Source organism: Lates calcarifer, linkage group LG4, assembly GCF_001640805.2.
Source record: "Lates calcarifer isolate ASB-BC8 linkage group LG4, TLL_Latcal_v3, whole genome shotgun sequence".
NCBI lineage: Eukaryota > Metazoa > Chordata > Actinopteri > Centropomidae > Lates > Lates calcarifer.
The window spans coordinates 19,736,719-19,762,821 of NC_066836.1; the positions used below are offsets into that span (position 1 = coordinate 19,736,719).

Below are 26,103 nucleotides of genomic sequence, written 5' to 3' on the forward strand. Positions count from 1 at the left end.
ACAAACCAGAGCTTTCAGTTCTTAGATAAAGACCTATCTCACTAAGTAGGAAAAATGAAGTCAGGTGGAGACCATCTCAAATCTGAAACAGTAGTGTTGGTTAAGTTTCTCTGGAGCACCAAAGCCTTCAGCATCTACCCCAATGTATGTGAGCTGAGAAATCAGCGCACAGAATAATAAGGACTATGATACACAGGTGAAAACAAGTGATGTTATGTTAATGTACAATTAGAATGTAAATGTCTGTGATTATAACCTGTTTTCATTTTCTGTATTTCCGGTTATATTTTGATTGTTTAAAAATGTGTGTTTTATCTACTCATGTGGTTAATGTTGTATTAAAATGATCAGGCAACACTTAAATATATACACGTTACTCAAACTGATGCAACTTGCCTCTAATTTTTGTCTCTGAGAGACACCTAGTGGCATTACTGGTGTGAGACATAAAACCCAGCATTGTTTAGCTACAGTGTGCCAGGAAACATAGCTGTGAGTTGATAAGACACATCCAATCAAAATCATGATTTTAAAAAAGTGCCAAGTTGGAAAACTGGCCAAGCAACGAGATGTTTACTAACCAGTCTGTCCTGCCACAGCACCATCATTAGCTGACATCTTAAGTAGCGTGCTGCTCCTGTTATGCTGTAAGCTGCTGTTGACCTTCTACCCTGCACAAAACAGGCCTGCTATAACACTCTGCAACAGACACGTATGGTTTGCACCCCACACACTTCAGCAGTCCTGCAGAGGAGGAGGTGGGTGAATTATCATGGTTAAACTGTCTTCAGTGGACATTAACATGCCATCACAGTTAGAAGCCTGTCTAACAGTACTGTAGGTTGAATTAGAGGAATGAATTAATCATCTGCTATGTGCTTTCAGGGTCTTTGAAGAGGGACAGTTTATGCTGTAATAGTTTGATACTATGGCAGAACCTAGCTGCAACCATTAAGGTTTTTTTTTTTTTTTTTAATGTACTACACATGTTAAGACATTTAAGAGGAAAGCTGAAATATTATTAGCTTCATTCATTTCTACACTGTGGCTCCAAATGACCAAAATAAAATTGTGAGGAGGTCCAGGTATCTGTCTTTATGTATATATATATATATATATATATATATATATATATATATATATATATATATATATATATATATATATATATATAAAGTCACAGTCAGACTGATTCAGCCCTGCATCAGAGGTGTGTGCTCTCAGGCCTGCACTCCTATGTGAGATGCACACTGAGAGCCAATGTGGAGGTAACTGTGGTCACTGTTTCCCAGAGGACCGTCTGGCGGCGAGGGCCATTAATTATAACAGACAGGGAGACAGACAGCTAGCCAGCTAACCAGACAGACAGACAGACAGACCGACAGACAGACAGACAGTACCGCAGAGAGCGCAGACAGGCCGGACCAGAGCAGGCCCTGACAAATACAAAGAGAGGAGGAAGAGCAACACGCACGGCCAAGAAAAATAATCCTCCCCCTGTAGCGAGTACAGCTATCTGCACCGCCCCTGCTTCTCCTGCTGCCAGTGGACTATGAGTAAATACATTCAGGCATAATAACCCTTTGTTATAAGAGAAAGAAACGCGTTTTGCGACGGAGATAAATAATTGAAAAAAATGCGGCTGTCCGACTGCGCATCCCTGGGAGTGAATAGGGAAATGCTGCGCCAGTGTCCCGGCTGAGAGACGAAGCCGATCTTACCCAACATAAGCTCCTGAGCTTTATTTCCCCCCCTCCTTCTCATTACACAATATCGCTGCCAAAAATCATCGTTTCAAACATGGTAAGTTGCTTTTGTGTTATATTTAAAGGGGTTGTGTCGGCGACGAGCGGTCTGTGGGGGAAATGCACATCCGGGACTGTATTTTTCGGAGAAGTCATAATATTTTATGAATCATAACTTGTTATGATGTGGGAGCGCGCGTGGCGTGCAACAGGTCGCCGTACAGTAGCGGGGACGCGCATCCCACCGCCGTATTTTGCGCTTGTTTCCAAACATTAGCGGAACAAACGGCCGGCGGTTGTATACGGTTGTATTGGCAAGATGGCACGAAAAAATACGAATGCGTTGTTGGCACAACAGAGTTCTAGGTTTAAAAAAAGCCACGATACTCTCGGGTTTTACTGTTTGATAACTATTAGAGTTTTCACTTCTATGTCTTTGAGAAATTATCATCGATTACGCAGTGACGCGCATATTTATAACCTTATGATTTTCTTTTTAATCCTTTGATATTGTTCGGAAATCACTGCTTGGGTTGGAAGCCCATAGCCCATAGGCCCACCACAAAAATTACATAAGTCCAATGTTAAACTGTTAAACTGCCTGTTAAAATAAATGAATTGGACTTCCACTGTCCAACAAAGGAAGGCCTGTTTTAATAATTCAGACTCAAATCATTACTGCATTGTAGATCTATATCATTCAGACTTTGTATGAAAACCTCGGGTGCATTTTATTATTCTGTCCAAGCCCCAGAGAGAGACAGAGAGGAGGTGGATGGGGTGTCGAGGGGGAACTGGGGGGGTGTCACAGGGCGAGGGTGAAAAATAATTTTTCTCCTCACTCTGGCTGCGTCTTTTCTTTCACTACCTCTCTCCACGTGGTAAGCAGTCGGGATGAGAGTGAAAAGGGAGCATTGTGCTTCCAGTCAGTGGCCTTATGTGTTGGAGAGGCTCTGAGAGGGTGATGTTCACTCAGCTGTGCTCCCTCAACGCCATTGTTGCAAATTCCACCTCATTTCTAGCCGCTCTGCTGTTTACGGAGCTCACACGCACACAGAACCCTGTTTTACAGGCGGCGGGAGCATCATGTAATCCCCCACACAGAACACACCTTGAATTGACTCGAATAGGTGTGTGTGCGTGTGCGAGAGGGTGCCCTGTGACACGGTAATATTATGTTTGGTTTAATGTAAAAAAAAAAAAAAAAGAAAAGAAAAGAAAAATCATTCATTTTAACATGGGCGTTTGTACCCACCTGTGCGCACAGTTCCCTTCTGTTACGCACAGAGATATCCACACAAAGTGAGGTTTAGATTTTAAAGATTCGTATCAGCAGTCGAAAGCACAGGCAATGGCCATTATGTGATGAACTTGAACGTCAGTGTATGGAGGGTTTACTAAGGAGAGGCAGTGGACTCTTGGCTCAAAAGAAGGGGTGTTCACTCGCCATTTGAATGCAAAGTAGTAGATGAACAAGTGAGCTGTGTATGTGTGTGTGTGTGTAAAGAAGAGAAGGAGGGCCAACGGTGAGTTTTGAGAAAAGGGAGACTTGTTGAGAGAAACTGTCACACATGCCTCTTTGGCACTTTGGTTCTGTTTTTCTTTTCTCTGCACCACAATGCCACCAACATGGACCCGCTTTATTGAGACTAATCCACTCGGAGCATCCACTTTCACATTTTTTGGAGATGATACTTAAGTTTTTCCTCAGTTTTTTCCACTTGAAGTAATTTAGATACCTACTTTTTTCAGTGTGCAGGGAGACAGAATAAAAGTTGCGTGTTGGCCAATGCGCCCCCGCGTCGGTCCCATCCTGCAGAAGCATGTCCCGTCGGAAACAGAAACGACCACAGCAGCTTATGAGCCTGACCCGCGGTGCCTGTCGGATACTTGAGCATGGTGAGAAATAGACTGTACATCAAAAGACCACTGGTTATTCAGTAGGATGGGACTCATATTGGATGGGAAATGCAGACATCAAAGAAATCACTTTTCCTCAATATGCAAATATCTTATTTTAAGGTATATCCTCTACTGTACTAACATAGGACTTAAACATATGCTCTAACCTTTGCACTGTATGACCTGGAATGACTTGTCCAACCTAATATGGGAAATAGCAGTTTTGGAATTAAAACAGAAATTTTAAATCAGTTGTCGGAACTTGTTTTTACATTTGTTGATTAAGATGTCATTATTTCCTTTTATTTCATTTCATAATCTCAAAATGGTCTCCTCAGAATGATTAAACAGTTCTGTTTAATTTGTGTTTGAAATGTAGGCCATATTTAGGTGCTTGTTTTACTTACATGCTGAGAAACTAAGGCTTGTTGGAATTACCGGCCTACAGAGTCTTTAATTCATTCTCCATGGTTGCAGCCATTAGCTGCTTTCTTTGCCCCGTAAAACCCAAGTGTCTTCACTCCTCCTCGCTGCCAGGTTCAAAGAAACAGACCACCCAGAATACGTGGATATACAGTAAATCCACAGAGAAATATATTTCTGAAAAAGGGCATATAATGAATTTGAAAATGATTGGTAGAAGCAAGGGGATGAGTATGAGAGGATCAAGGAAAATGAAACTTTTGTGAGGCACTGAATAAGGTGTTCTAACTGCAATAGCATTAGACCCCATTGTCCCCTTTCAGCTTTGTTGCTGGGCACTGAAGCATGAACATACCCATGAAGAAGTGTGTATGTGACTGTGTGTGTTTGTGTCTGTCTGTCCACTCCAGTTACAGGAATAGGGCTCACAGTGTGTCATAAAACTGTAGCTTTTCAGCAAACAGCAGTAAGTTCTGTATGTATTTGCGTGTGCATGAGCAACCTTGTGCATACAAAGTATTCACCTCTTTGTGGCTATGCAGTGTGCATTGACAGGTATGCTGTGTTCATGTGCTTTCCCCTCTGCCCCTCTATACTTTTTGGAGTTAAGTTAGCTTGGTGATGGTCTGTGAGTCATCATGTCTGTCTGGAGGGCTGTTTGTTTTCTTTGCACGCCACCTCTCTTCCTCTGCCTGGCCCTAAACCATATCAGGAATGTGACCCCAGAGTGTGTAAGGTCAAGTCTGCCAGCCAATCAGGCACCCTGTACAGTGTCCAGTCCCCAACCAGGACCTAACGCTTAGCACCCCATTAGGCTACTGGGGGGAGGGCTTTTAAGGAGATGAAAGAAAGACAGATTGAATTGAGGAAGAAAGAGAGAGAGGCAAAGATGGAAGAGTGTCTTAGTGTGTGTGTGTGATGTGACTTCTTTTTCATTTGGGTGGGGTGAGAGGTGGGGGGTGAAGTCCATTGTCTTGTGCATGTTGCCCTGGAAACAAGGTAGGCTCCTTTATGGGTAAGCAGTGTATTTTTGCAGACCAGTGGAATCTCTCTCTCTCTCCCTCTCTCTCTCTCTCTCTCCCTCTCTCTCTCTGTGTGTGTGTGTGTGTGTGTGTGTGTGTGTGTGTGTGTGTGTGTGTGTTCAAGCATGTGTGCCTTCATGCATCACATGAATGTGTGTGCTTGTGTGTGGCAGCAATGGTGAGGAGGCTGCAGTTGATGAGGATAGACAGGACAAAGAGGGAAAGAAAGCAGTGGTGGATGATGAGGTGGTGAAAATTCAACCCAGAGGTTAAAAGTCATCTCTTAGATACCTGAATGCTTCTATTTTCCCATCCTTTACTTCTCACTGCTGGCTTTTGATAATGGTCATTAAGTGAAATTTGGTTTATTGCTGACAATTTTTGATGGAAAAACCTTCTCACAAAAAAGATTGCAAGTATTATTATATAAACCCTGGTTATTTTTTCACCATAAATGGTAATGAAATTACATTTAGATTTTCTCCTCTCAATTTCTCTAGATGACCACTTGGCATTGAAGTCACTCTCCTTTCCATTTATCCCGGATTCTCCCTTGTGTTCGCCATCTTCTCCTCAAAGCTCCCAGCTGCTCCTTACTCTCCGTTCATCTTTCAAGGGGTCTCAGACCCCCTCTCTGCCTACTGAGGGTCCACCATTATCTTGTTCACCGTGCCAGCCCTCCCACCAGCCCCTAAAAGACCCATACCCACCCCTCTCGCCCAACTTCCCTTATTCCTCTCTCTCTTCCCAAACTCAACATCCACCTGTGCTTCAACAGTCTGGTTGCAGTCCTACATCTTCTGCTAGTGCCCTTATCCACCCTTCCCAAAGTACACACATGGCCTCTCCCAAGTTGGGGCTGTCAGCCACCACCACTACCTCTTCTTCCTCCTCATCATCCTCTGCCTCCCTATGTCCACCACCACATCCTGGAAGCCCTAGTCGTGTGCCTGATGGCCCCCCAAGTCCTGTTACTCCCACTCCCAGCCCAGGAGTGACATCTGCGTCAGCTGTACCATCTAGGGCCCAGCTTAGCATTGCCCTGATCCTGGAGGAGCTGCGGGTGCTGCAGCAAAGGCAGATCCATCAAATGCAGATAACAGAGGAGATATGTAGACAGGTGCTACGCCTTGGTGGAGCCTCCTATACCATCGACACACCCTCTCAGCATCTCCTCCCTCCGTTGCCTCAGCTCTGCTTGGAAGGCAGCAAAAGGGCAGCCAGCCCAACCACCCAGTCAACTCCACCTCAGCCTTCCACTTCTGTGGCTCCACTCTTGGCATGTTTCTCCTCCCTGCTTCCCTCTCAGGCAGCCAACAAACCCACAAAGTCAAGCAGTTCCTTATCTCAAATCCTGCAGCCTCACAAGCCTCAGATGGAAGGGGCAGGAGGGACTTCAGGGGCTCATAGTTATCTGGGGATGAGCTCTCAATCCTCAGCTCCCTCCACCTCTTCCGCTGCTGCCATCTCTATGTCTTCCTCCACCTATCCGCTAGCATTATCTTTAGCTCTGCCCAACCGCTATCTTCATGAGAAATCTCCAAATACAACTTCAGTGAGTGGGCACAGTGGCCTGTCTTTCTTAAACTCATCCCTCCCCACATCAGTATCTATCATCCCAAACTCCCAACATGCTCTGCAGTCTATCTCTGGAGGAGGAGACTCTTCCCCTTTACCCAGCTCCAACACTGCTGGCCGCCTCCAGCATGCCTGCCGCTTTTGTGGAAAAATGTTCAGCAGTGACTCTGCCCTGCAGATACATCTACGCTCACACACAGGGGAACGACCCTACCAGTGTCCAGTCTGCCTCAGCCGCTTCACCACACGAGGCAACCTCAAGGTGCACTTCCTGCGCCATCGTGAACAAAACCCAGAGCTCTCACTTTCACTCCTGCCACCATCTTTGTTTGGGGTAGCGTTAGGGGCTGCTGGGGGATCAGATATGGGACAGACCATGAGCAGTGGTAGCAGTAGTAGTGGCATGATTCAGAAGAAGCGAAAAATCAGGCCTGAGGATGAAACATGTGGAGATAATTTGGAGGTCAGTGGCACCAGTACTAACTTTTCTCTGGGAGCCTCTGGAGGATCTACCCCTTCCACCCTACCCCTGCCCCCTACTGTGGATCTGGCATTGATTTCCCACTCTCTCCTGCAGCTGAATAGGGCTGCAGCTGTAGCTGCTGCAGCCTCTATTGCCTCTGGCTCATCCCATTCATCCTCCTCTTCAGCCTCCACCTCTTCTCTGGCTACTTCCCTCCTCTCGAACCCCTCTTTGTCTTCGTCTTCCACCATCACAGGGTTATTCAAGGGTGCAAAGCAGCAGCACTTTGATGAGAACACGCCCCCTCATGCCCCAATGCTTTCTCCTGCAGCTTACTCTCAGCTAGGCCACTTGCCTAAGCTTCTTTTCCCATCTGTCTCCACATCTTCCTCTAGCCCTGCTGCACACTCATCCCTCTACAGCCATCCAGCCTTGGGATTGCTACGCACCCCGCTACCCTCTACTCCAGGCTCCCTCCAACTTGCTTCTTCCAGCCATTCTCAGCTCTCGTTCCCATTCTCTTCTTTTCCCAAAGTCCCAGGTGCACCCAGCACCACTCCATCCTCCCTGTCTTCCTCCATTGCTTCCTCCACTCCTACATCTGAAACCTCCAAGCTGCAGAGGCTGGTGGAGAAGCTAGAAAAGGCTCCTCCCCACTCATCCCCTCCATGGACCCCCTCCTCCACCTCCATGCAGGAGAAGCCATGTAGCAGTACCACTACCTCCTCAGCAAGTTCATCCAACAGTCGTTTCACAAATGCCAGCACCTCTGCCACATATGTCATGGCGTCCCCACCATCCTCCACTCTTGTTACCACCTCTGTTTCAAACTTCACCCGTGAGATGGTTGCTGCCCTAGGCATGAGCACCAATGGAGCAAGTGTGATGGCGGGAGGCATGCTATCATCACTTAACATCACAGGTCCAGCCGGTAACCTGACAACCAATCAGTGTGGGGTGTGTCTGCGGGTGCTGAGCTGTCCCAGAGCACTGCGTTTGCACCAGGCTACACACCTTGGAGAACGTCCTTTTCCATGTAAGATATGCGGACGATCCTTCTCTACCAAAGGCAGCCTGAGGTCACATCTAGCCACCCATCATGCCCGACCACCAAATGCACGAGTCCAGAACTCCTGCCCACTGTGCCAGCGCAAGTTCACTAACGCCCTAGTGCTCCAGCACCACATCCGTATGCACCTTGGTGGACAGTTGCCCCCAGATGGCATAGAGGACTCTGCACATGAAATGCCATCTGAGTCTGATGCCAAACCGTTGTCACAGTCTCAATCTCAATCCACCAACCTGAGTATTGCCTCTAGTAAAACACCTCCTCCAACTGGCCACTCTAAGAGCCCAGCCCCAAGCTCACAATTTCAAACTCCAGCAGTTGACTCACTCCCTGTCTCTGGCAGTATGAAATCAGTTGATCTCACCAAAAATCCCAGCAAGTCTACATCCTGCAGCCCAGACCTCATCCCCCCCTCTGACCTTAGTCCTGACCCCTTCATGAATCCCACCACACAAACTCCACCACCAGGCAGTGCAGAACCCCCTGTCCTTTGTGTCAGTGCCCCCTTGCCAGCCTGCCAGCAGACAGCTCAAGCCTCCCCAGTTGGTGAAGACAACCCAGCTGAACAAGTCACTGCCGATATCCATCTTCCTAAATCCACCAACTCACCAATTTCCTCCACTGTAACCAAAACCACAGTGTCACCTAACACGATAGTAGTGGACTGTGGAGAGGATGAAGCATCTACCTCCTCTGATGCCTTCCTTGGCTCCAGCTCAAACCTAGAGGACTTACAAAGCACACCTGCTCTTGGTGCCCCCTATGCTTACACCTGTCCCAGTACCCCCACTAACCCAGTCCTGAGTCAAGATGTTCCTAACATTAATGCAACAACAACCTTGGAATCAGACTCTGTCTCCCCAAGGCCCCAATCACTAGAACCCATGGAAGAAGACAAAGATCAGTCTCTTCCACCAGCAACACCAAAGCAAGACCCAGCAACTGTGCCTGATGAGGACCCTAAAATGACGTCCAGTTTGGAGACTGCAGACACTATTGGTGCTGAAGTAAAGGGTGCACCACAGAAACCTGCCACTTTTGTAAGGGAGACTCGTCAGAGCTTTCATTTTGGTTCATATCGGAGGGATGACCGGGTGGAAGGTGTTAAGATTAGTGGATTAGCTCTAAGTGAAGCACTGGACACTTCGGCCCCCATCAGCCTTGCCCCAACCTTGCCATCTCCAATGTCTCGTCCAGAGAAGAAGACCTATTGCTGTGCTGAGTGTGGAAAAGAGTATGCCAGTCGCAGTGGACTGAAGGTGAGGAAAAAAATTGTTGTGGTATAAAATTTATTTCCACTGATGAGATGTATAGATATGTTGGCAGAGTAATTGTTTTAATTTTTCACTGTGTTGAAACGATATTTTACAGCTTAGGTACAGCACCACATCTTGCAATCTTCAGGACTAATATTTCAATGTAATTCACATTTTCTTCAGGACTCCGACTGTGTTGAAATGTTAATCCAGTCATACCTCAGACTTAATTAACCACGGGTTTTATTCTAGCCTACATTATATTGGGTATGTTTGATAGTTATACCTTGCCTAACCCTAACCCTATCATAAGTATCAGATCAAGATGATAATTACAAATAAAATTTGTTTGATTATATTTATTCTCAGGGACATATGAAGCACCATGGTGTAGTAACCAAAACATCACGTCCACCAGCCCGGAGTAGTCGTTCCTCGACTGACCAACTTCCTTCTTCCACATCTACGACTTCCTTGAACATTCCTGCCACCAGGAGCTCAGCAGGCTTCTGGAACCAGTACCAAGCCTTCCTAAACACCAGTAATGAGCCAAATGATGACCCAAATGATGATGAGTTGGCACAGTCAGCAAAATCACCTGTTCGATCTCAGATGGATCCAAGGGTTTCCGAAGAATTTGGGGAAGAGTCTAGTGAAGGATCATAACTCAAGTCAATGTGATTGGCTGGATGATGTTTTGGTGTTTTCAATTAATGTTTACCTTTTGGTGAAACTGTATGTACTTTGGCATAGTACTGCTTCCTTAACACATTTCAAGTAGCCTGTCAGTTTGATAGTCAGAGTAATATGTTTGTATGTGAAAATTGTGAAAATCATTCAGCTTGATCTTGTGTTAAAAAAGAGACAGCTATTGTATGAATAAAAATATTCAAGAAATAACAAAGTGAGTCCAGTTATTGCTGGATTTGTCAAAAAAAAAGTGAAACTACCTTTGTCTGGCTGAAGTTCCTAATAGTTTGAAGCACATTCTAACATTTAAAAAATCTATGTTTGGATATGAGGAAAGAGTATTCCTGTTGTATCGGTGTTTCATACCAGGTTGAATAATTCACAGTTTTAGTATGAACTCACCATCAGGCCTAGATGGGTAAGGTTTACCACATTTTGAACGGTTTTGATGCTTATTAGTGAGTCACCAGAGCGTATACTAAAAGAATAATTCTACATTTTTTGTTACCATGTAAACATTTCGATACTCATCACGCTGTGCCATGTACCAAATCTGATCCAAATGGCACCAAAGGAGGCTCAAGCTAACCAAATGACAATTTCTTTGCAAATGCTACAACCTAGGTCTGTTTCATATTTAGAAGATTGTTTCCTTAAGTTACAGAGGGAACTGATATAAATAAGGGAATAAGCAAACAAAATGTTGCTTTACGAGAGCAAACAAGGCCAACAATATGAATGTTTTTCTGTGGGGAATATCAAGTCTTTTGTCCCCCATCTTGTCATTCAGATAAACTATTTGCTCATGTCATTGTGGTTTACTTTTCACTATATTGTCCTGTCAAACCAGAAGCACAGCTGAAGTGTTTGTGAACCCAGTGAGGACATGGTCTTTTGTGTGACCTTTGACCTTAAGCTTTGTGGATATTATGATTGTTGTTTGGTCCAAATGTATTATCTGTAACACTTTTTCAGTTACTAAAGTTACTAAAACTTTAAGTTACTATATATATCAGAAGTCTATGTCTGTTTGTTGTAAGCTGTACATTCAGTATCTCCATATTAAAAACCAGTTTGGAAAAAGAAATCCTCCTCAGTCTTGTTTAAGAGAATTTTACACAGCAAAATATGTTGCAACTAGAGGACCATCTTATTATTTTCCATGAACACAGCATGTATGCATGCTTGTAGGCATTTGTATCTGATCTGAACTGCCATCATCCCTTAGAGGCAGATGTCATTGATTCCTGCCAAGATAATCAAAGCTCTCCTCTCTTGTGTCACATCAACAAAAAGGACGAGGGAAGTAGAGGAGGCCAGCTGTCTTTCCTCAGCCATGGCCAGCACAGCAGCTGAGCTGCACTATGTGTGCACACAAGGTAGGTTACAGGAGATGAGTGTCTTTTAAAAGTCTACATTTATTATTATTATTATTATTATTATTATTTACACACTTGTCTCTGTATACATGTGTACATATAGCTCTTAAGCACCATGCCTGCAGCAGCCATTCTGTGATGTGAAATCTATAGCTGCCATTACCACTAACAAATGAGTGCAGCCACATGCATGGCAATGAACACGCCATGTCAATAGACATGTGCATATGGTAGTTTTCATCTGAAAGCAAACCAGCACAACTTTACACAGCTCGAGAACACAGTTTCAGCTCTTAAAGAAGGCAGCATACAAGACAAAATACAAACAAAAATACAAATGTGTCATGAATGTAGTAGGTTGTTTGCCTTATCTAGACATTACTGTTTAAATGTATATGCAATGTGTGCATTAGAGGGCGCAATTTCCCTTTTTTCCCCTAGCCCTGACTATACTCAGAAATCTTTAAAATATTCATACAGAAACTTGAAGTGTGAGTTGTCTTCCAAAATCCTTCTAGCTATATGACTTGCTGAAGAGTTTATCACTCACCAGTGTTTTAATTCCCTTCTCTCTAAAAAACAAACAAACAAAAAAACAGCTTCATGCATTTTAGGGAGCATTAAGGCATTTAATCACTGCCTAAGGGTAAGGGCTAACCGTGCCAAGTCTAATGCCAAGGTCACCAAGTTGATTCCAGCCTCCATGTCAGAGGGGCGGGCTGATTTAGGAGGGGGAGGTTTACAACCCTCTACTTTCCAGCTCAAGGTCTCCAGGGAGTATCAAACTACCACGTCTGCAGCGGGGAGAGAGAAGAAGAGGAGAGGGGATCAAAATAAGCCGATCGGAGGATAGGGAAGAGAGGACAGCGAGGAGTTAAGACTGCTTCATGAAAACAAAGTCGGCTGCAACATCTGGAGCAAAGCGCAAGCCGAATTTGGACATAAAATACGCACAGCCTGCAGCTCTAAAGCCCCCTTTCATACTTCCTGCTTCCAGTAAAGTCCGATAATTTGGTTAAAACTCACCAAAACGCGAGAAGAATGCACAGACTGGACAAATACCTCTCGTGGTTTAAGTAATTCAAGTAATAAGCTGCAGACTGTTGCACATCTTCAGGAAACTCTCTTTGTGCTTTGTCGATTAAGTCGATTTCGCTTGTGCCTGGACACTCGTTTGTGGGATAAGTTTTCGCAGATAATGTTCTGACAAATAGCAGGGGGAAGATTGCGCGACGTGTTACGAGAAGACCTGTCTGTTTTTTGATTGTTTTTTGGAGAGTCAAGTGATGGCCCTGGAGCTGAAATCGCTTGTCCTACTGCTGCTGCTGGCGGTGGTGTGGGAGCAGAGCGCACAGGGAGCAACAGAGCGACAAATCAATCCAGAGGTGAGGAAAAAACCCCACAAAGATGAAGAATAAATCCAGAATGCATTAAAGACACTCAAATTAATCCAGATTAGAAGAGTACAAGGCACAGTAAATACAGAACAGGGGAATAAAAGCTAGATAAACAAACCTGAACATGGGAATAAAGATAATTAAATCCAGACTTGACTAATAAAGCCAGATAATTAAATCCAAACTTTAGGAATAAACCAGGCAAATCCAAAAATAGATAATTAAATCCAGATAAATTAATACAGACCTGAGAAATCAAGGGGGAAAAATATAGCATAAGAAAGCTGGGATAAAGAAAGCTAGGATAAGGAAATGCATTTAGAGTTTAGGAGATACAGAAAGGTTAATTTATGAATAACTGAGATACATTCTCTACATGTAAGACTGAGTGATCTTTAATGTTACTAATCTGAACAAATGATTCTCTAATTTGACAGAAACAAACTTTTATTCCATCATCCTGTTTAAAATTAAGTACTTTTGTTTATGGCTATCATAAACAAAACCAGCAAACAGTGAGTTAAATCTCTGCATCCCGGATGGAGAATAAATAAAGAATAAATTGAGTTGTCTGATGTTGGTGCTAAAGTGCTTTGACCCTGGGTTAGAGGAAACAGCCCATAATGATGATAGCGCTCATGAAAACACTGAGAAATGCTGAGGGTGCAAAAGCAGGAGAGCAAGAGAAAAAAGCAAATGAGAAGAAATGCATGAGCTTGTATTGTGGTCGGGGCAGAGACAGAGGCAATTTTTGTGGCAATAGAGGTGGGGGGACAGGGGAAGGGGTGGGGGGTGAGAGTTGTGGGCACAGATAAACAGTATTCAGAGGGATGGGGAGATGTAATTGTTGACATCTGTACCGAGTTATGGTTCAGAAGACAGGGGTGAGGTGGGTTCGACAATCTGAGAGGCTCTGCAGTGTATCAGCCACAGGCAGCTGTGGAAAAAACACTTACCACAGTTTGAACTCCAGTTCTGTACATTAAAGACTTTCAATAACCCAACACTATTAGGTGCCAGGCAAAGGAGGCTCTTCTTTAATGTTGCAGGAAGTGACTTTGTTATACCTCTATAGATCTGCTTAGTTCAGTATCCTTGTGTGTGTGTGTGTGTTTGTGTGTGTGTGTGCGTGTGTGTGGAGGTTTCTACATATGCTTGCATGTGTATGAGTTGAGAGGCCTAAATGATTTTGTTAGATCACACAGTGGCGCCAAATGTCTCTCTAATCATGCCTATGGACTCCAAATTATATTTCCAGCTGTGCCAATGGATGAAAAATGAGCTAACTCCACTGACCTACATTAGACTGTCAATTTAAAGGCACAGTCTGTAAAATGTAAGCAGCAGAGTCACCTTTAGGTTATTCAGCTTGTGACTATTGGCTAAACCAGAAGCTAAAGGGGATGCTGATTTCAAGGAAATCTTGAAATCGACTATTTGACGTGTTAACAATCAATAATTATTACAAAAAAATGCAACTCAAAGTGCACGTATTTCCATAATTACAGTATTTTTAATCTACTGTTCTGACCCATTATTGTGGCAAAGTCCAACTAAAAAGTGGATTTTTGAGAAAGAAATCACATGAATATAATTCAGATTATAATAAAAATAAACGGCATCACTTACACTTTTGGTGCCCTGACCGCTATTTGTTGTTATTCCAGTACAAGTTCAAAATATGTAATATCAAGCTACACAGCTCGGAGGCTTCATTGGAGAACATAAATTAGATGAGACTGAGCATGTTGATTTTTGCCTGTAATTGTTCCAGAGTGTAATAGTTATCAGCAATGAACTGAATGCAAGAAGTGAAACATGGAGATGAGCAACAAGTTATTTGTGACTTTGTGAATAAGTTGAGACAACTTTTTATATCGTCACAATTAAGAAGAACAGCAGCAACATCAACATTCAACAACTGGCAACCCAACGAGGAGAGCAGATTGAACATGTCTACACAAGAGAAACTGGAACTTTTGGCTACAACACAGGTGGATATCAGTGTTTTTATGATAAGAAAAAATACAAATTAAAAAGACTATCAAGTGTCTGTGGAAGTTTTCATCAAAGTGCAAGGACAAGCGTGGCCTTACATGCCCTGGAAAGTTTACATTAAGTTTATCTTTATTTAGTCATTCACTTCCTCTCTTTATGAAGTTTTTATAAAACAACTGCTCCCTGTGTCTTTACTGTCATCATTCAAACAGGATGTTTCTGATCTCACCAACATCACAGTATGAGTGGACAGTTCCACTACTGAGTAGGATGTTTGTGCTTCAATTAACACCAAGTCTAATTAAGTGAGTGGCTGAATGTTGGTCAGTGGGTCTGTGTTGGTGAGATAAACAGCCGGGTGTTGCAAGGATGCAGAAGTCATTTCCTGTGGTCTGTGGCGGAGACAGGAAGTGGGCAGTAGGGTTTTGCCTTACCACGAAAACACCTTGGTGTGTCAGCAGCCACCTGCTTGTAACACACACACACATCCTCTCCCACATGGTCACACATCTTTTCTTATTCACCCGCACATAGGAATGGCTACAAGCTGAGGTCATTCACCACAAAGGAAGATAAATGGTCTTGAAATGAGATGATAAAAGCGAGGCAGGGAGAACAGTGAGGAGGCTGTTGATGCCTAGAAAGGAGGGCATTGTGGCGATGGGAATGATGCAATCTGGGGAAAGAGAGTTGGAAAATGAAGCAATTACCAGTTGAAACGGACAGGATGTAAATCATAGCTGTCGTGCATACATCCTGCATGAATATATGTCTGTGTTTCCATCTGATCACATGTAAGAAGAATACGAAGAAGAGACAATTTGAGTTAGTTAGCCTGATGACTCCACACCAGTCCCATCTTGTTGTCTTACTACTCATTTGGTGGTATGGGGGAAGCAAGGAAAGAAGGGTGCACAGTTTTTTGACAAAGCCACATCCTTATGATCATCAGTGGGTGGCCAGAGGGCAGCCCCCCTGAGGAAAGATAGGAGGTGTTACAGGAAATAAGGTAATACACAGTCATTACCTCATTTCCTGTTCATAAAGAAAGCAAACAATGAGCCAAATTTTGGGAAAGCTTTTTTTTCCCACCAGAGACCAAATTGTGCCATCGAGATTTGCTTGGGATTTACTTATTACTCAAATGACATTGGCAGAGATGGGTGTTTTTCCACTCGTGTCACCAGGTCTTATTATTGTTGGCGGAAGAGGGGTTGTTTTAATAGACAGCAGCTGGGGGATTACATATGTGTGCGCACACACAGACACACACACACATGCTGAGAGGTTTTAGATGTATGCTATGCTCCTGGCCAGAGGGGTCGGAGAAATGTCCATATAGTGAGAGAAAATGTAAAAGGTTTGGTTTAATGTGTTGCACTTCCCTCATACACACAACCACACACAATCACACGCTGAAAGCCAATAACGAGCTGTTGCAAGTGACAACATGCATCTGACATAATACTGCAGCTCTCTGGACAGAGTTAGTGGATGTGTAATGAGGATCTGTGTGTGTGTGTGTGTGTGTGTGTGTGTGTTGTATACCCAGCATGCCTCAGTTGGACTCCCATTGCTTTTGACCAGAGTTTCTTTCCATTGGCCCTCACCGAACGGAACAACTGACTCTCTCTCTTTTCTGAAACACAATCCCTCCTTCTCCCTTTCTCATCCTATGCAAAATGAGCACCCTGCCTACTGACATCCATAGCAACCGCTGTTTGATTCTTGTAGCTCTTCCACTGAACAATAAACTCACATCACTGCCTATGAGCGAGCTGCGCCCTGGACCTCAAAGTCCTGGATTGGGTTCCTAAAAGTCCCTTTGCTCTGTACTTCTCTGTCTGTGTGTCGTTAAAAATCAAGAAATCCAAATTGACTTTAACACTAAAATGCATACAGCTGTTTTAAGTAATCTGCATCAGCGATTCCCTGCCACAGGCGCTCAACCCCAGTACTTAAGCATTTGTCTGAGGATATTTGGAAAGACTGTAATTGATTGAAAGACTAAAATAAATATGCAACCAAAAATGCTGGATGAACGGCTAAAAGTCATGAATAAATGGTAAAATAGTAAGCTTAAAGTATCGGGTAAATGATGAAATAGCTTAAAGTAATGGACAAACAGTTGAAACAGTCTGCTAAAAGTAAATCGGAATAAATTGAAATCACAGATTGTCAGTGAAGTGAGTTCATCTTACAGGGCTGTGACTGTAACAACTGACAAAAAAAGGCTGGGAACTGCTGAGCTACATCAAAAGCTTGTAGTAGTTTGGACTGTCATCTCCTTTGCCACTGTAAATAGTGACCATTTCCTCTTCCTACCATTGCTCAGCCCATTAGTGTAGTCAAAAATAGTCTAGTGTGGCGGTGAATAAGACTTTGTCAAGTCACCTGAGGGACTCGTGAAAGAGGTGTGGAAGCCTTAAAGTTAAAACAAGTGTTCAGTGTCATTCAACAGCAGCCTTTTGACTGAGCTGAGGGTAAAGTTAGGATTTTGTATAAAAGAAAACATAGTGAATGTGTGATGGGAAGAATAAGGTTTCAAACAGTCAATTTGGTCCTTAAACACCCCTTTTCTTATCACAGTGAAATACATCCAGTTTTAAGATGCTATAATTTATGTTTCACCTAAAGAGAGGAACACCCACATTAATAATTATTAGAAGATCCACAAACTGCAGGAGTGTCATTATGACTCTTAATTACAACCTCTAGATGTAACTGACCTCCATCTTTCCCTCCTTGTACTCCTCTCTTTCCTGCGTATGTGGATGTGCAGTAACAGTGGCAAACAGTGAGTCTTTATGTGTCCACTGGAGCTGCATGGGTGAGTCAGAACCAGAAAGGGCTCATTCAGGGGTGAAGTCTAAACACTGAGACCTCCATGGCTCCCTAGGACAGACAGCAAGGTAGAGATTAGGCCTTCAAGGGCTTCCAAAACTGCCATTCACTGCTGCTCAAACTTGAGTACAAGGCTGGATAATCATCAAGCCTTTTCGTACAAATATAGTCATGTGTAAACATAAACCTACAGACCTGAGAATGTATTCAGATAATCTAGTGCTCTGTGCTACATTTTCAGTGGAAAAATGCAGAGATGAGGTATTTGTTTTGCCTTCACTGTATTTAGCAACTATTAGCAGCAGATATGCTGTACAGCAATAATGGAGTGGCTCTGGGTGTGGTTGTTCATAAGTATTTACCCTCAAGTCTCTGGGTTTTCCATAAGAGACGGATGAGAGGGAAGAGAGAAGGGGAGGAGTGACGAAGCGAAGACAGAGACATGGACGTGGGGGGAAGAGTTTGACTTTGAGGTTTGGATGCAACCAGGAAGAAATTCCCAGTTAAATTACTGACTGACGCTGCTGCTCGACTGGAGACGTTGGCTGAGGTTGCCCAAGGCCTGAGTCTCACCCTGGGACACTCCCTATCTTTCTCTCCTCTCTCTCAATCTCCTTCTCTGAACATACGACTATGTTTTTGACAGGTAATCTTTGCTAGTCTAGTTCATATTATATCCGAACAATAAAGCACATCCCAAAAGCACATTACAAGCTCACAGAGTGACTCTGTGCAACAGAATATCAAAGTGGTCTTGGTTTTCACTGTGCTTACAATAGCCTCAGTGTTATTTTTCAGCTCTAGTTTGAGAGGGAATGAGTTTAGGAGAAACTGTGTGGGAGAGGTGCAGAGTGAAGCCGCTGGCTCAGGTCCAGATGTCAAACCAGTACCGCAGGGAAATGGGTTTCCAGGGGGAAAGTAAGGTCAATCATAGCAGAGACTGAGGGATCTGGATCACTGAAGAACTCAGTGACCATCATAATATGTGATTCAGATGGTTTAAACAAATGCTCTCACCATGTACAAACTCTGTGACTTTTAGTTATAACTGCGGCAACCTGCACTGAAACACAAACAAGCAGCCACAGATTAACTTCAATGAGAAAACTAGAGTTAATCTTTAACTCTCTGAGGGGGATTTCCCTTGTCCAGTTTCTGTCTCACTGGAGTTTTATTGAAACCTGAACTGCCTTTGTTTGAAGTTTCTTTGGGGCTTAAACTTGGCAGTGTTCTCTCTCTGTTGACCTTAGTCTCAATTAACTGTGGTGCTCACTGGAGAGCTGAATGTTGATGGTTGAATAGCTTTTGTGTTTAGTCATTAAATGGAGACATGCCAGGTGCTTGGAACTGATGTTGCGCTCGCTACACGATACCAAAACACAGAAAGATGTTATTTAAGAGCTTATTTTCACTGCCAGTAAGGAATGTGTTTTTGCTGCAAATGCAAAAAAACCCGTCCTGGACTCACAGTCATTGCATCTGATAATCAACATCATACCAAACTATTCCTTTACCCTTTGTCATCAACAAAAATCAGGTGACTTATGAAGTGTTTTAGTGTCTAGTGCTTTTGTTCCAGTTTGCAATACTTCTCATGAGTCTCCTTCTTGTGCTTTGCTCTGCAGTCATGGCTGCAGCAGTATGGTTACCTGCCCCCAGGGGACCTGAGGACCCACGCTCTCCGCTCCCCTCACTCTGTCTCCTCAGCAATCGCTGCCATGCAGAGGTTCTACGGCCTCACTGTCACCGGCACCTTTGATGACAACACCATTGAGTGAGCACCAGCAAATAGCTTTATTCTGCATGTAGCTCGGCTCAAATAGATCAAGAGCTACCTTTTGTTTTGCCTTGTTATGAGTGGAATATGTCTTGTGTCTGGCAGGGCCATGAAGCGGCCACGCTGTGGAGTGCCAGATAAGTTTGGTGCCGAGCTGAAGAGCAACCTTAGGAGGAAGCGTTACGCCATCCAGGGTCTGAAGTGGGAAAAGAAAGACATCACTTTCTCGTAAGTCAACAGTGCTACAAGTGAATGTGATGCATCTGCAGAAGCGTGATGGAACCTAAAGCCATTTTTACACTGTGATTAGTCTGATTAATTTTATCTCTATAACCAATGAACCAAAGTCAAAAAATCCAAACTGCTGAACATCTGTCATGGTTTTCCTATAAAAAGGAAGTAACTCCCTTTATTACCTTTCCCATCCTTTCCCCTCATTCTCTTTAGCATACAGAACTACACCCCAAAGGTGGGTGAGTATGAAACCCATGAGGCCATCAGGAAGGCCTTCAGAGTGTGGGAGGGTGTCACTCCACTCCGTTTCCGGGAAATCCCCTACAGTTACATACGGGACAAGGTGGAGGAGTTTGCCGACATTATGCTCTTCTTTGCTGAGGGTTTCCATGGTGACAGCAGCCCGTTCGACGGCGAGGGAGGCTTCCTGGCACACGCCTATTTCCCCGGTAATGGCATCGGAGGAGACACCCACTTTGATGCAGCTGAACCGTGGACGATTGGAAACCGGGATCTATTAGGTAGGCTATGTTTAAACAGACATTCTGATAAGTAGGATTTTGTTTCTTCAGTGATTCCCTTAAATCTGATAACAACAAGAAAAGTTTAAATGTTGACTAAAACTTTCCATGTTGGGATTCTTTGTTTTGCTGTCACAAGCAAAACATGGGAAGCAACAGGTCCAGTCTTGTGTCAGTACATTTAAGGGAGTGAATACCCCAGGGTATGTTGATACTGCAGAAATGGAGAAGTGTTTATTTCTGGATTGTCACAGACACGCAGCTTTGCAGTGTCAGCTGTTTGACTCAAATACATCTTCACATGACCTGCAGCTGATTTTATTTTTGATCTACTGTTAGGTAATTGTGTGCTTCCCCTGAGTCACTTTAAAATGATGAAACGGTATAACTCATTGTCTCATCAGCACAAGATAAAATCTTTATTTATAAATCTCTATTTTATGTCCCCTACTTGACTCTCTTTTTCCAGAAAAAGAAAGTCTCTTTTTTCTCTTTTTTCCAGAAAAAGAAAGTCAAGAAAGAAAGTCATATTAAATTATGTTTTGGTGTTGATACTGTTTCAGGCAATGACGTATTCCTGGTTGCGGTGCATGAACTGGGTCATGCTCTGGGTCTTGAGCACTCTAATGACCCTTCCGCCATCATGGCTCCCTTCTACCAGTGGATGGACACAGAAAACTTCCAACTACCTGACGATGACCGCAGAGGCATACAGCAACTTTATGGTATGTTACTGACAAAGTTTTTAGTGACACACCACCTAAAATTTTTCAAAAGTGTCAAATCATGTAACAACTGAAATTGTCCAAAACACAATTTGTGCCATGTTTGCCTCAAACCCATGCTATACTGTGTAATCCTCAGTTTCATTTAACCCAACAGAATCTGCAGTTCTAAAGACTACCCTCACATGTCCTTGTTCACACAGGTTCTGGATCAGGCCCTCAGCCCCCTCCTGTAACACCGCATACACCTTACCACACCCCACAGCCCCCGTATTCACCAGACAAGCCTCGCTTTGGCCCCAACATCTGTGATGGACACTTTGACACCATTGCCATCCTTAGAGGAGAAATGTTTGTGTTCAAGGTAAACCCACCTTGCACAGCTCAAGTTTTGATTTGATGGTTTGGCTACTGGGCTGTTTGAAAATTCCCTCTTTGTTTCCCCCTTTCAGGATAAGTGGTTCTGGCGAGTGCGCAACAACCATGTGCTAGATGGATACCCCATGCCAATTGGTCACTTCTGGAGGGGACTTCCCACTCATATTAATGCTGCTTTTGAACGTGAAGATGGGAAATTTGCTTTCTTTAAAGGTAAGACTGGCTTTAGTCTACTATCAAGACATTTATGCGATTTCTCTATTTTAAAACCACTAACACCAGCCATCGTTTAACAGACAAAGTCTTGCAGATAGCTCATATGTTTCTCTCTCTGTGTTTGTCTCCTCTCTGCCTCATTCTGCATTTTTGCCACCCCAGGGGACAGGTACTGGGTTTTCAGTGAATCTATTCTGGATTCTGGTTACCCTAAGAGTCTGAAGGAAATGGGCACTGGGCTTCCCAAAGATCGTATAGATGCTGCTCTCTACTACACACCCACTGGGCAGACATTCTTCTTCAGAGCAAACAAGTTAGTCATCTTTGTGTGCTGTGTGTGTGTGTCATATGCCACGGTGAAACTGTGCTGAAGTATATAAACTAGTGATTCCAAGGAAAATCCACTTGCGTCACCTTCACCAAAAAGATATGTTTGAATGCTGACCATATAAGGTTCGAACACACAAGCTCAATCACTTATCCTGAATTACAAACCTGCTTCTCATTTAAACATCAAAACAAAACTTGCAAAACTTTAAAGCTTGCTAATCCTCCCTATGTTTATACCACAGTCATTGTTATAAAAAACAGTGGGTAATATGTGGCAGTCAATAATTATCATCATGCAAACAGCCACCTACATAAACAAAGTCCATGACATTCCAGAAAAAGGTTTTGGAATTTTGTTCAAAGAAAAGAGATTGCACAAGTCCTTAAACCAGACAACACCTCAGCCCCTTATCTTTTTAGACCTACTGAAAGTGTTTTCACCATATTTTTCTGCAGAAACAATACTGATTTTGTTGTTTACATTCAGCCCAAACATACACACTGATTCAGAACAATTTTTAACTTTTGGGGTTCAAAAGCCAGTCAAGTCTCAAGTCATTTGAGAAAAGTCAGATCAGAATTCATGGAACAGGTCTTACATGAAGTTCAAATCAAGTCATTAAAAACAATTCCAATTCAAGTCTCAAGTTGTCTTTTAGGGCAGAGTTTGTCTGTTGCAACATGCCTCTAAGTCAAGTCACAGGTCACAAATCCAAATGAAGCCTCAAGTCATTTAGGCCAAATCCAAGTCATTCCCATTAGAACATGTCTCAAGTTAAGTCTTTTAAGGCCAGTCCAAGTTTAAGCTCTTTTGAGATTAGCTCAAGTCAAGTGTTTAGTCTTTAAGGAGAGTTGAGGTCAAGTCTCAAGTTAATCAAGGCAAGTGATTTGTCAAGAATTTTGGGGTAAGTTCATGTCAGGTATCAAGTCTGTGAAAACAAGCTGAAAGGAAAGTCTTTCAGGGAAATACAGAATAAGTAAGTCACTCCTGTCCAAGTGAAGTCTCATGTTTGTCAGGACAAGTCCTTTAAGGCAAGCCTCAAGTCTTCTTAATCAAAGATGCAAGTCTTTAGGGGCCCTGACTGTGACTATTAACTCACCATAGCATTTCCTCTCTTTACTTTTCCCCTCTCATTTTTTCCTCAGGTACTACCGTTTCAATGAAGAATCACAAACTGTTGACGATGGCTATCCAAAATCTGTTAGTGTGTGGCAGGGAGTCCCTGACAACATCAAGGCAGCCTACATGAGCAAAGATCAAGGTATGACGTATATAATGTTACCTGGATTATTTTCTCACCCCTTGGTATGAACCAGTACCTGTAGAAGTGGCTTCTTCTTTCAGTTCAGGTTTGTTTCTCACATTTCTTTCTCTAACGCTTAGCGTACACCTACTTCTACAAAGCCAACAAGTACTGGAAGTTCAACAACCAGATGATGCGTGTGGAGCCAGGATACCCCAAATCTGCACTTCGCGACTGGATGGGATGCCCCAATGAAGACCCCAAGACGGATGGAGGAAGAGGTGGAGGCGGACACGACAAGGATAAGGAGAGAGAAAAGGACAAGGAGCGTGAGGATAAGGACAGAGCTAGAGACAGAGAGAGGGACAAGGAGAGGGAGAAGGAGAAGGAAAAAGAGAAAGAGAGGGAGAAGGAGGAGGATACAGAGGTGATCATTATTGAAGTGGATGAGGAAGGAGCGGCAAGTGGCGGAGCCGGAGCAGCAGCGGTGGTGGTGCCGCTGTTCCTGTTAGTGTGTGTGATTGCGACGCTGGCAGCCTTGGTGTTTTTCCGTCGGTATGGTACCCCACGCCGACTCCTCTACTGCCAACGATCTTTACTGGACAAGGTGTAGACGGAGAGGGGGAGGGGAGGGAGAGGGGAGTGAAAGACAGGGAGAGAAAGAGAAAAAAAGTGGGATGAAATGTTAAACACAGATATGAGAGGAAGAGAGAAAGAAGTAAAACAAGAGAAAGAGCAGAAGGAAAAGCGCCAGACTTGCATTTTGAAATATTTTTTACCACTGCCAGATTCCTTTTGCTCTATCTCTCAACCACTCCATCCCTCCATTTTAAAATGTTTTTTCTCTCCCTTCTTTCTCTGCCTCTCTCCTCATGGTTACTGACGCCAGCTTATTGCTGTTTGTTTTAGCCTTTTTCAATGTCTTATTTTTAGTTTTTGTCAGTGGTCAGTGTTTGTGTCCTTGTGAATTTCCGCTTTGAACCTGCATCTTCATGACGCTCATTCTAGCTCCAGCATGTTACTTCGCATAAGCAGACAATGTGTTTGATTTGTTCATTCTTCCCCCTTGTTAACTTGCACACAGTCACATAAACACACACATTTGGAAACCACAGTGGCATAGTCATTGTGTTTCTTAATCTTCCAGTAAAGCAACATGTCAGAGCCAGTATGGACCATAAAAGGGAAACAAAACATTAGCTTAAGTCCTTATGAAGCATGAGATACACTCATATCAGAGTAGAGCAATAAATACAACTGTCTTTTCCTTTTTTATATCAATGTCTAGTGCTGAGTATTATTATTATAAATGATTTTGTCATTATTATTATGACTATTACTATTATTGTTGTTGTCCTCCGTGTAAAGAATGTGTTTTTGTACATTGTCATTAAAAAGTCCTGCTGGACAGTGACATACATTTTTGAAAGTGGCCTTAATTTTATATATGTGGGGACAGTGAATGGGGAAGGGGGTTATGTATTCTTGAAACTTGATTGTTTTTTTTTTTTTTTTACCTTGAATCCATCTCAAATGAAAATAAATTAACAATCTGAAAATGACTCCTTTTTGTCATTGTACTTGTTTACAGTTTTCAAATAATGGTGCTACATTACTAGTCAGGGGTTATAAGTAGTTTAACAACAATGATAATGATACTAGTGATGATGATAATAATGATAATGATCTAGTTTTCTCAATGAGATTGTGTGTGTGTCCTTACTCACTTATATTTTTAAGCTCTTCTTACAAAATAAAGTAATTTCAAAAGGCTTTCTGTGCTTTGATTTTCACTTTGTAAACCATTCACTTAATCTTTCTCTCTTTCTGCCATCTTTCCCTTAACTGCTGGTGCCATTCACTTCCTTAAGTGCAGTAATATTTTAATTTAGGCCTAACTGCTTTCATATAATCCAGCTCTTACCTAGACTCTTCTCCTTTACCACTCATATTGATCGCATCACTCCTCCATCTGATCTTCCCTAGTCTTCCTGGACCTCCAGGTTTCTTGCTCCCCGACCGCACCACTCTGCGTTACTGGGGCTCGGAAACTGGCAGACCAGAAACTGGGTCGGAAAACACGGACTGGATCCAAAGCTTAAGTAGAAACAGGGATGAGGACGATTGTGTAAAGCCATTGCTGCACAGCAGGAAAACATATCTCAGCTATATGGTTAAGGAGAGAGAGTGTGTTTGCTTTTGTGTTTCCATACTTATGAGGACCAAAGGGCCTTCACTCAGGACGATGGGGAAAATCATGCAGAGTGGGGACATCTCTCTTCAAGGGTGATGGTTTTAGATTTAGGATTTAGATAAGCAGCAGAGAGATTTAAGATATCATCAATGGGTCAGTGGATGAATGTGGTCAATGCTGGTCCTCACAAGTATAGCAATACAGATATGTGCTCATGCATGTTTTGCACAGCTATAAATGCTTTTATTTGTGCATTATGCACTGTGTCTGTGCACACTCCCATCCACCATGAGCCAATAAAAGCTCAAACAGCAAAGCTAGGCGTCTCCCCATTCCTTAATGATCCCACTAATGAACAACTGCCATACAGACATTAGACCCACTGTAAAGATGACTGACTACAAGAGAAAGAGAGTGGGTGGGGGTCAGCATCTCTATCATATGTTATGATTACTGCAACGGGGCTTTATGCAATTAAAATGATGAGGTATTTTCCTATTTTGCCGAAAAGATTTAGGGCGCCCATTTGTCTCCACTTTGCAGTGTTTTGGAGAGCCGGGGCTGAGGAGAGAAGTCACGAGGATTTCTGGGGGGTGGGGGTGGGGGGTGGAGGGAGGAGGAGGAGGAGGAGATGAAGGAGGAGTGAGGAGGGTTAAGTCACATTTGGAGGCCAGAGATGGAGCAGAATTCCATGAACAACATCTGGAATTCCAACTGC

General features: G+C 43.3%; 2 protein-coding genes across 2 annotated transcripts; both read left to right on the top strand.

The window, feature by feature from the left end:
* Window positions 1-1,392: 1,392 nt before the first annotated feature.
* Window positions 1,393-11,235, top strand: sall2 (spalt-like transcription factor 2). The gene is made up of 4 exons (XM_018677518.2): window positions 1,393-1,803; window positions 3,498-3,644; window positions 5,593-9,461; window positions 9,828-11,235. The coding sequence occupies exons 2-4, from the start codon at window positions 3,569-3,571 to the stop codon at window positions 10,122-10,124; spliced, it is 4,242 nt and encodes a 1,413-aa protein (XP_018533034.1). The 5' UTR covers window positions 1,393-1,803; window positions 3,498-3,568; the 3' UTR covers window positions 10,125-11,235.
* Window positions 11,236-12,290: 1,055 nt separating this feature from the next.
* mmp14b (matrix metallopeptidase 14b (membrane-inserted)) lies at window positions 12,291-24,753 on the top strand. Its single transcript, XM_018677519.2, has 10 exons — window positions 12,291-12,912; window positions 19,392-19,540; window positions 19,649-19,771; window positions 19,991-20,298; window positions 20,862-21,023; window positions 21,227-21,387; window positions 21,476-21,614; window positions 21,780-21,930; window positions 23,094-23,209; window positions 23,332-24,753. Exons 1-10 carry the CDS (start codon window positions 12,814-12,816, stop codon window positions 23,802-23,804), a joined length of 1,881 nt encoding a protein of 626 aa, XP_018533035.1. The 5' UTR covers window positions 12,291-12,813; the 3' UTR covers window positions 23,805-24,753.
* The last annotated feature ends 1,350 nt before the right edge of the window (window positions 24,754-26,103 follow it).

What these genes read in the sequence shown, in the direction of transcription:
- sall2 (XM_018677518.2), top strand. Translation starts at nt 3,569, where the DNA reads ATGTCCCGTCGGAAACAGAAACGACCACAGCAGCTTATGAGCCTGACC. An exon ending in CTGTCGGATACTTGAGCATG is followed by an intron (nt 3,645 to 5,592) that starts GTGAGAAATAGA and finishes CAATTTCTCTAG; the next exon opens with ATGACCACTTGGCATTGAAG. An exon ending in CCAGTCGCAGTGGACTGAAG is followed by an intron (nt 9,462 to 9,827) that starts GTGAGGAAAAAA and finishes ATTTATTCTCAG; the next exon opens with GGACATATGAAGCACCATGG.
- mmp14b (XM_018677519.2), top strand. Translation starts at nt 12,814, where the DNA reads ATGGCCCTGGAGCTGAAATCGCTTGTCCTACTGCTGCTGCTGGCGGTG. An exon ending in AAGAAAGACATCACTTTCTC is followed by an intron (nt 19,772 to 19,990) that starts GTAAGTCAACAG and finishes CATTCTCTTTAG; the next exon opens with CATACAGAACTACACCCCAA. An exon ending in GAAATTTGCTTTCTTTAAAG is followed by an intron (nt 21,615 to 21,779) that starts GTAAGACTGGCT and finishes TTGCCACCCCAG; the next exon opens with GGGACAGGTACTGGGTTTTC.